General features: G+C 54.8%; 1 protein-coding gene across 4 annotated transcripts in view; it reads right to left on the bottom strand.

The window, feature by feature from the left end:
- Positions 1–1,939: 1,939 nt before the first annotated feature.
- The window catches only part of SHROOM4 (shroom family member 4), a 148,012-nt gene continuing 139,741 nt past the window's right edge, over positions 1,940–10,210 (bottom strand). For all 4 annotated transcript variants that reach the window (XM_056809166.1, XM_007507737.3, XM_007507739.3 and 1 more), the window contains 5 exons: positions 8,920–9,050; positions 8,578–8,842; positions 6,975–7,191; positions 5,084–5,353; positions 1,940–4,555 (listed from right to left, as the gene is read on the bottom strand). In XM_056809166.1, coding sequence (XP_056665144.1) covers positions 4,286–4,555; positions 5,084–5,353; positions 6,975–7,191; positions 8,578–8,842; positions 8,920–9,050 — 1,153 coding nt within the window. In that variant the 3' untranslated portion in view covers positions 1,940–4,285. The remainder of the gene's footprint in view (positions 4,556–5,083; positions 5,354–6,974; positions 7,192–8,577; positions 8,843–8,919; positions 9,051–10,210) is intronic.

The following is a 10,210-nucleotide window of genomic DNA, read 5'->3' as shown; positions in this document are numbered from 1 at the left end:
TCAAATGTGGCTTTGGACACTTATGAGCTGTGTGTCCCTGGGCAAGAATCTGTCCAGCTAGAGGGCTCAGTGGATAGCACGCTGGGCCTGGATTCAGCAAGCCTCTTGCTCAATTCAATAAGGCCTCAGACACTTCCTAGCCATGTGTCCCTGGGCAAGGCACTTCACTTTGCCTCCATTTCCTCACCCGGAGGACAATGGCAAACCACTTCAGGATCTCTGCCAAGGAAATCCCAGAGGGGGCCACAGAAAGTCAGCTGAACCACAACCACCAAAGAGTCCTAAAGTGGGTGTCACGTGAGGCTCAAATGTGCTTCTGGGCATGGAGTGTGACCAAAACGCTTGTTATTAGTACAGGCACCGTGAACTGAATGCCCAGACTTGCCCATCTGGGTCTATCTCCCCTGTTGGGGTGCTTCTCTGGCTGCCCCCATCCAAACTGGGCCTACCTGGGGTCCTCCCCACCCTCTTGCTCAGCTAGACAGATCTGCAGATGGCTACGCCCATTCAGCAGACTCCCTGCCCCCCATGCCCATCATCTGGTCCCCCACCTGGATCGTTGGAGCTCTAGCCAGTGGCAGAGGGATCTGCTCACTGCTCACACCACTCGACCCCAAACCCTGCAGTGACCCCTCCCCAGAGCAATTACCTACTACATACTGCCCTTTGTGTGAACCAGCCCCCCTCCAAACGTACCCAGTAGGGAGAGTTGCCCACGTTCTTCCCCCTCTTTGTGCCGCCCTTCCTTAACGGCCAGTGCTGCTTCCAGATCTTCCTACGCCAACATCCCGAAGCACATGCCCATGTTGTGTCTGAATCAGTTCCACTGTAGGGAGTCACAAGCAGAAGGGCCACAGATGGTGCTATCTAAACCTCGCGGGCAGCTAAGTGACACAGTGAATAGAGCACCAGCTGCAGTTCCTAGCTGTGTGACCCTGAGCAAGTCACTTCACCCCACTGGCCTCCGTTTCCCCATCTGGAGAAGACAATGGCAAACCACTGCAGGATCTCTGCTGAAACAATGCTAAACATTGTCTGGGCCCTTGGCGGGCACCTGGGCAGAAGGAGCATTGCTGTGAGCTTGCACATAAATGACTTTTCTCCAGAACTTTGAGAACGTGTCAGGTGTTCTAAAATGCTGCTTCTCAGCAGACTTTGCACGATCATTTGCTTCCCCTCTCAAGGAGGGACCTCAGAATCTCGGGAAACATGCTCAGAATTGCAATTGGGAAGAAACGAATGAAATGCGTGTAGTCTTCCTTGCTCTGGAGCCACCCCCTAACAGGGGGGCCCACCTGGCCCGAAGGCCCTGCTGCTTAGGCTAAGGCCAACTCATGAAAAGGCCCAAATAGGGCCCGGGGCCTACAAGAGCACTGCCTATTGGTGTCCCCTACATGGAGAACAGCAGGAAGCTGGGGGAGGGGGAAGGAAGCAGAAAGAGAGACCTAACAGGCCTTGTTGGCCAAAGGGCCTCCTGCTCAGGACCCGCTGAAGACTTAGCATCTGCTTGCAACGCCCATCTGGGCTTTCCAGAGGCCGCCATGGGCAGTGCTGTCTGGATTGCTGGGTCAGGGCTGGGAGGCAAGAGAAGAACATCCTTGGAAGGGCAATGGGGGCAGCACAAAGAGTTCTGGATTCAAAATCAGAAGACCTGGGTTCAGGAGCTGACTTCTTACCTTCGTCAGCTTGGGCAAGTCCCTCGTCCTCTGTGAGACTGTCAGAGGAGTGGGGTGAGGCGGGTTAAGCGATCTTAAAATGTCTTGCCTAACTCTGGACTTGTGGTTTTAGGGTCCTTGTGCTCTAGACATTTCTGGGAATCTGCCAGAGGCACAGTCTGGCCCAGGGGGGAGGAGGAAGGCTGCCTCTTGTGGGGGGATCCTCCCAGAGGAGATCTGGGGGTGGGGGGCCTTCCCCACTGCCAAAGGAAACACAGGACGAGTTTGTTCTTAGCACCTTTTAATGTATTGAGCCCCTCTTTTCTTTGGGCGCAGGGATACAAGGGACTAGGGGGGCAAGGCTGGGGGCGGGGATACGGAAAACCAGGCAACAAATGAGGGCGTCACTCCCTGCTGCTCTAAAATGACAGCAGATTCCAGGGTCTTCTTCCAGGGTCCCTCCCTGGAGTCTTCTGGTGGCCGCAGGCCAGTGAGCAGACAGGCTGGGGGTTAGGGGAGCTGCTGTCTGCCTGCCTCCTCCCCCGCACTCTCTCACTGTCCTCCTTTTCCCTCTCCCTACTGCCCACCACTGGAGCTCCCCTTGAGTATTTACCGCTAGGGTCTCCCCGAGCAGGGCTTCTCTCCATCTAGGTTTAATCGGTCTGCCTGCTGGGTACCCACCTGTACCCAGCCCAAAGGACCACACGGTTTGCCCTTCCCTTGGAACTCTGCCCCACTGGGGCATCATGAGAGACCCCACAGGGAATGGGGTGCAGAGCTCCCCTCCCAGGGCCAGTGCTTATAATGACTGTCCTGGAAGTCCTCCATTCATCCCCAGGGCCCGTTAAAGAAGCCAATCGCCTCATCCTCCTACACATACAGCGTGCTTCTGTACGTTACGATGACCTCAGCACGCCTGCCTGCCTGCCTGCCTGCCTCCACTTTACCTTGGGTAAGGCCTCAGTCCTTCCTCAGCAAACCTGCTGCCCCTGGCCTTCGCAGTGACAGAAAAGGCCTGGAGGCTCAGGGACAGCATGGCCACCCGGGGTGGAGAGTGTGGCCTAGCAGTGGGAAGACCATCTCCTGGCCAGGCAGCCAGCCCCCTGTTTCAGTGATGGAGAGCTGGAAGCTCCCCTGGCTACCACAGGAGGGGTGAACCCATGTCCGTTCCAATCGGCCTACTTTCTCCCCTTGGTTTCAAAGACAGTAAATAGGAAGACGGCATTTGTCAGAGAGTGGCAGTGAGTGCCCTGGCAAATTCTTCCACCTACCAGCCAGCCATCCTTGGGCAGCCCTTCACAACCTCCTGGGGAAGACACCAACCCCTAAGGGAATTTGGAAGGCCCCAAAGGCCTCTGGCTTCAGATGGGTGAGTAACCAGGGCCGGCTTTGGCAATCTCTAGGTCTGGGCCCCACCTGTTCCTCCCCTGCCTCCCCCTGAACAACCCTGGAGAAGGCAGTTCCAACCTTGTGAGCACGTAAGGTGGCAGCACCTTCTCATAGTGAGCTAAGTGGAGTGCAAGCCACGGCTGAGAGAGCCACCTGTCAAAGTAGCCATCTCACCAGCAGGTCTTGCTGGAACAGGAGGGGCCAAAATGGGACCGAAGGAGATGAAGCCACCTCTAACAGCACATGGCCAGGTGCCTCCACTTCCCTCCTGGGGTCTGTGAAGGGAGATTCTGCATCTGGTGCTGGCCAGAATATAGACTAAGATGCCAGACCAGGGCCCCAGAGATGTGGGTGCAGATGTCTGCCAACTAGGGAAAACAATCAACCCGAAATGTGAACAACCATCCTGCTGCCTGCTTCATGAGTGAGCTGGATGGCACCAGGGCCATGGTTTGGGAGGCTCACTGGGAGAAGCCTTGGCCCTTCCCATTGGCATGGCAGTACCATCAGGCAGCACCTGGGACTTCCAATGCTGCCCACCGAGCCTTCTCTCGAGGCAGGCTTTGACTCTCTCTCCCAATGCCCTCCTCATTAGGGTTTTAGAAGATCAATAAATAAAATGGAAAGAAGAATGCTAACGAATGCCAAAGGGGAGGTGGCTTTGGCTTTGGTGGCCCCAAAAACAAGCACCCTAAGTGTGGTACCCTTGAGGGTAGGCTGCCGATGTGGACATCTGCTGGCTGTCCACCAGGGCTATGGGTGTTGAAGGTGACTGGCAGAGGACAGTGGGGTGGGTCCAAAGAAGGCCACACCCTCCACGTGCATGCTGTGGCATTCATAACACAGCACATGAAGGGATCCTTCCAGTGAATGCACACCATTGGCTGTTCTTGGGGTGGTACTTGGTGACTGACCCTGGCTCTTCTAGCAAGGTTCTAGGGGAAATCTAGCCTTAGTTTGGCTTCTCTAGATAAGTGACAAGTGACCCCTCTGTGCCTCAGAGTGTCTCCACCATGTACCCCGCTAAGCAGAGAGGAACAGGAGCAGGGGCATACCCAGCAGGCTTGAGCTCAGGCTCTGCTGGCAGCATTGGGCCAGAGGAGGCCATGGATGGGTTCTGGACTAGGGCAGGGCTGGGGTGACAGGGTATCTTTGGTGAGCGGATGAAGGGAGAGCAGGAGGGCAGGGGTGCAGCAAACTCCCTGGAAGCTCCTTCGCCCCCTCACAGCACAGTCGGGGCCTCAGAAATCTTGGGGGCCCAGAACCAGGCTCTCCCGAAGACATCTGAGCTGCTCCTCCCCGAGCTTGATCTTCTCCTCCAGCTCTCGCTGCTCCATGATGAGGGCTGACTTCATCTTGACGAAGTGCTGGTAGTCCTGGAGCTGCTCCTGAAGCAGGTAGCGGGACACTGTGCCATATACAGCTTTCTCCCGCCGGTCCACGTGCTCTTTGAGCTCCTTGGCATCTTCCAGTTGTTCCGTCAGCTGCCGCTTCTTCTCCATCAGTGCAAGCTGTGGGCAAGGACAAGGGTCAAGGGGCACCAGGGTATAAAGTGAAACTCGCACTCCTGCGAGGAGGAGCCAGGACTTGCTGGGTAACCGGCCCCTCTCCCTCCAAAGGCCACGCCATTGTCTCTAACCACTGAATCTGGTGCTCCCGGCCCCATGGCAGTGCCAGCTAGATGGAACAAGAAGACTTGGAAGGGATTGTGAGAGTCCAGATGCTGAGCTGGGAGGGACCTCGGGGATCCCTGAGAGTACATCAAACTAAGGGCTAGAGAGGGAAGGAGCACGGTGGCCACCTTCCAATCTTTGAAGGAAGGCCTTGTCTGTGGCAGAGGAAAGGACAAGCCTGGCTCTGATTGGCCTCAGGAGACCAGAGCATGGACAATGGGAGAAGGGACATGAGCAGAAGAGCTGGGACAATTAGGGCACATTTGTAGTAGAGGTCCAGTTGGGGGTGCCCTGGGAGGGCCTTTCCAATGTGGGGGTTCTCCAATCCCATTCTTCTCTGTGGGTCCTCAGCACCCTGTCACCTACCTTCTCCTGAGTGGCCTCAGGGTCCAGGCTGTTGAGGGCATTCTCCACCCTGGCCAGCCTCCCAGAAAGTGAGAGCAGCAGGTTCACCACCTTATCGAGGTCCCCAATAAACAAGCGAAACTTGTCAAACTCATTGGCCTTGCAGACGGCTTTCAGCACTGCCTGGACCTCCTCCCCCAATGCCGTGTTGGCACTGATGTCCTCCAGTAGCCCCCTCTGGGCTTCCTGCAGCACGGACAGCTTCTTGCTGATGCTGGCAATGAGCTGCAACTAGCAGAAGGGAGGGACGGGATGGAAAGACACAAGCAGGGGCGAGAAAGAGACATGCGGTCAGCACCACAGTGAGAGAAGCTGGTAAGCCGAGTAGACCTGAGCATGTGAAACCTGGAGAGCAGAGGGCTTGGGGAGACAGCTGCCTCTGACATATTTGGGGAGCCATCACGTAGAGGAGGGCTCGGCCTTCTCCTGCTTGGCCCCTAGGGCTGGCAGAAGTCAAGAGGCCAATTTGGCTGGACGGCAGCAAGAACTGTCTGGGGAAAGCAGGGGTCCCACTCCCTAGAGGGCTCTAGGCAGGAGGTGGTGAGGACCTCCTTCTGTCAGGCCCATCTCTGAAATCTAGAGAATCTGAGGGAAAGGAGCCCAGAGAGAAAGGCTGTCCACAGCTGCCGATGAGGGATGGTCAAAGGAGAAACTGAGGCCTGGTAGAGGAAAAAGACTTACCCAAGGTCTCACAGGGACTAAATTGCAAAGCAGGGATCTGAAGCCATGTCAGATGGGATTTGGGGGTGGGGACAGGGAGGATGGAAATGTGAACACTTACTTCTGCCTTCCTCTATAGCCCTGAGTTCATTTTAGTTGAGAAGTTAGGACAGTAGCTTGAGAGGGAGGTCCCTGAAAGAGGTTTCCCAGAGGCCTCCAGAACTGGCCCCACTTTCTCACCATTCCAGTCCAAACACTGTGCTGCGGGAAGGCACACCGAATGGGAGAGCTGGGCCTCAGAGCGAGGAGGACTCTGGCCCTGGAGTTGCAGCCTTCGGCACAGCGGTGTCTCCAGGTTGTCCCGTCTTCCTGACTGGCGCCCCCGCCCCTCACCACCCTCGTCAAAAAGAAGATTTCCTGCCCCCACTCCCCGTTCCTGATGGGCACATCGCTGGCTCTGGGGTTTGTTATCTCCCGTCCCCTTTATTGAATTTGCTCCTGCGGAGCTCAAGGCCTGAGTAAGCCAGGGGCAGACACGGAGAGCCCATGTCTGGGAGCAACTCCAGGAGACTGGGAGGGAGGGAGCATGCAGGGGCCCCAGGTGCCAGGGGCCTGGGGTCACAGCTGCGCTGGTGGGGGGCAGGGCCACCTCCTTCTAGCACCCTGCCTCTGCCTCAGAGAGGACTAGGGACCCAGGTACAATTTCCGGGAGGTTTGAATAGCAAGAGACCGGAGAGTAGCCTGGCAATGTTGCTATGGCAACACTATTTGCTTATGAAATGGTATGGACAGAGGGCGAAGGGATTCCAGGAATCAGATTAAAAAAACAAGCTGATCATGTTTAGAGGAAAAATGGGAGGGGGTGTTGTTGTGCTTCTGGAGAGAGAACACCCCCCCTCACCTGTTCTAAAGGCACCTAAACCGGCACTTGGCTGCAGTCTGCCTTCGTGGCCCTGGCCTCCTCACTGCTCAGTGATCTGGACCGCTCCTGGGAAGGGGCTCGTGCACATAGTGAGAAGGCCTGAGGATTCGGCCAGTGAGCCGGTCACCTAGGTGATACCGTCTAGGATGGCGCAAGGAGACTCGCTTGTCAATTAGCAAGCTGGGCAATTTGACTTCATAGCCCATTGGGCCAGTTTTGTGTCCTGGCCCGAGAGGCCCAGAGGATGCCCCCGCCCCAGCCTTCCTCTACCTTCTTTTTTGCCAGCTCGTGGTCCACTTCGGCCTCTCCCAGGGAGTCCTTGGCCAACTGGGACAACTCCTTCATCTTGTTCAGCAACTCTGCCTTGCCAGCCGAGGTGTTGTAGTAGGCAGAGTAGGAAGTGGGGCTGGTGGGGCTGGTGGGGCTGGTGGGGGTGCTGAAACTGCTAGGCTGTGGTGGTGGTGGGGAGATGGGTTGGAATTCCTGCCTGGAGAAGCACAGAACCAGAACTGAGCTGGAGGGTGCTGCCCAGGGGTCCACTTTGGGCATCTGTAAAACTGGGCTGAGCCCAGCTCTGCCTCCCAGGGCCCTGGGTGAGAGGAAACCAGGGACCAGCAACCAGCAGAACTCTACAGGCTTGCCTGAAATCTCCCACACTCCCTGCTATGCCATGCTAGGTGCATTTTCCTGTGAGCCGCCCTTCCCCATTACCCCAGAGAGTGGAGGGAGGAAGTGCTCTCTTTGGGTGGCTAGACAGAGGGATGGGGCATGCAAAAATGTCCTCGGACCCTGGGAAGAGGGGGAACAGAGCAGCTCCCCAAGTGCTGGCCAGGCACACATGCCACACCTTCACTAATGCTGGGCTAGAAAATCAGGGTTAAGTGACTTGCCCTGGGTCACACAGCTAAGAAGTATCTGAGACCATATTTGAAGCCAGGCCTGACTCCAGGCCTGGCCCTCTGTCCACTGAGCCACCTAGCTGCCCCTAGATATGTGTTAATAAAGAAGTCATTGGAGAAGCTAAGAGCTCAGGGAGCATAAGCCACAAATGATGGCAGCCTCCCTTCTTCTGCCCACCCAAGCAGGTGTCATGAGTCACTCCTTGGCCCTCCCTGGCAGGGTGGAATGATCTGGGGGGCCACAAGCCTAGCAGCTCAAAAACAAACCCAAGAAGAATCACTAGTTTCCAAGAGGAGGCTTTGTCTACTGAGTCTAGGAGGAAAACCTACCAGTTACTCTCTGAGGGCTGGTGCTCAGGCTCACTCCCTGCCTCCAGAACAGGTCTGCCATCCAGGCCCTTCTCTCCACTCCCATAGCCACCAGCTCAAGTTAGGCACTTGGTGCTTCTGGGCGAACTACAGAAACTGCTTCCTCATTGGCCTCCCTGCTCCCAGGCTCTCTGCTCAACAGTCTTCCAAAAGTTCAGGGCTGACCACCCCAGTGCTCTGTTCAAGAACTTTCAATGGCTCCCAATCACCTCTTGGAGGAAATGGCAACTTTTGACTTTGCCATCTAAAGGTCTCCCCAAACAAGTTCGAGCCTGCCCTTCTCAGCTTTCCACACTCTGCATGCCAGCCAGAGAAGTACACTTGCTCTATCTCCCCACCGTGGGCCTGCCTGCAACACTGCCTTTCCTCACTTCTAGTTTCCTTCAGCTCACAGCCCAGAAGGCAGCCTCCATTTCCCTCATGCCTGGAGCTACCTGGCACTGCTTTCTGCTGCTTCTTTAAGTAAGTTATTTGCTTTCCATTTGATCTTTGTCTCCAGTGTCTGACACACAGTAGGCACTTTAATGTGTTTTGGACTGTCCAAGGGTTGTTCTCAGCACCATCCACCTCTCCCCCAGTCTGCCCCCTTCGAACAAAGGCCTTACCTTTCCTTGGCGACCTCCTGTCTCCTTCTTGCCAAATGTTTTTTCCAAGACGGCTCATCGGTGGGGAAGAGGTCACCCATGACCTCCGCGACTGTCACCATGTTGGAGGCTGAGCTCAGTATGCCAGCCAGCGACCGATCTTTGTCTGCCACGTCTCTCATCAGGTCCTCTGAGCTCACACGGGCCGAAGCTGACTTCCGAGTTGAGACCAAACGGCAGGTCTCAACCTCAGTGATGTCCTGAACAGGCCCAGATTCCTCTGTGGCTGCACAGCAAAGTGAGGAGTAAGAGTAAGCGGCTGCTCCCAAGATCTCCCAGCATCCCCAGGCACCAATGACTCACCAAGGCCAGCAGGGCTGAGCCGTTGCTGCTCTGGGCTCCAGTTGACCAGGCGGTACTGCTCCTCTGCAGGGGAGCGACCCTGGCTCCAGGTGGCTTTGGCTTTGGGCTGGTCTTCTACAGATCTCTCGGATCTTTGGTGGAGGAGACAGAAAAGGAAGAGGCCAGAACGTCAGCTCTCATTGCCTCCACGAATTAACTAGGAGGTTACCACTTACACTACCAGAATGTCAGAGCTAGAAAGAAAGGATAGAAGGGCAAAAAGGGAAACGACCTTCAAACGGACATCGTCAGAGCTAAGAAAGTCCTATCACATATACAGAGCGTTAAAGCCGGGCAAGACTTTGGAACATCAAATGAAGGAACTAGAAGAAACCTTGGAACGACCAAGCTAGAAGGGAACATAGAATGTCCGGACTGGAAGGGACTTTAGGATATGGAATGGCAGAGCTGGAAGGAACCTTAGAACATGAAATGTCAGACCTGGAAAAGGTCTTGGAACACAGAACACCAGGACCAGGAGAAACCTTAACATATAGGATGCCAGAACTAGAAAGGTTCTTTGAACATTGAAATGTTAGAGCTGGAAAAGGCTTTGGAACATCTAGCCCTAGAAGAAACGTGGGAACACAAAATGTCAGAATTGGAAAGACCTTTAGAACATGGACTATCAGATCTGGGAGAGCTTGGAATACTAGATATTAGGGCTGGAAGAGGCTTTGGACATCTTGAGCTGGAAGGGACTTTAGAACATAAAATGCCAAAATTGAAAGAGATCTTAGAACATGGAACATCAGTTAGAAGAGACTTCAGAACACAAAATTCTGAATGGGAAGGGACCTTAGAACACAGACCAGAGAATGTCAGAGCTGGAAGGAACCTTAGAACATGGAACAGCACTAGAAGGGACTTTGAAACATGGAATGTCAGGAATGGAAAGGAATTTAGAACACGGAACATCAGAGCTGGAAGGGATCTTGTTACATGATGAGATTCCCTCATCACATGAATGAGTATCCTGGAGCTTGGGAAGGAAAAGGCTAAAAAGCAGAAGTGGGATCAGAACCCAGGTCCTCTGACCCCGCCCCCCATCCAGAACCTTTGCCATCACACCAGAAATGTTTATGGGTGTTTCTTCAAAGTACAATTGTGAACATTGAGTTTCTTCAATTTTCTATCTGCAAGACATTTCCCAAATAAATATTGGTTAGGCATTGAATGGTTACGTGTCTAGCCTAAGCCGAATACCAGGATGTGGCAGGTCTCATTTCCCCTTGATCAAGGGATGCTGCTT

Source organism: Monodelphis domestica, chromosome X (assembly GCF_027887165.1).
Source record: "Monodelphis domestica isolate mMonDom1 chromosome X, mMonDom1.pri, whole genome shotgun sequence".
Taxonomy (NCBI): Eukaryota; Metazoa; Chordata; class Mammalia; order Didelphimorphia; family Didelphidae; genus Monodelphis; species Monodelphis domestica.
This window is presented reverse-complemented; position numbering and strand designations above follow the sequence as displayed.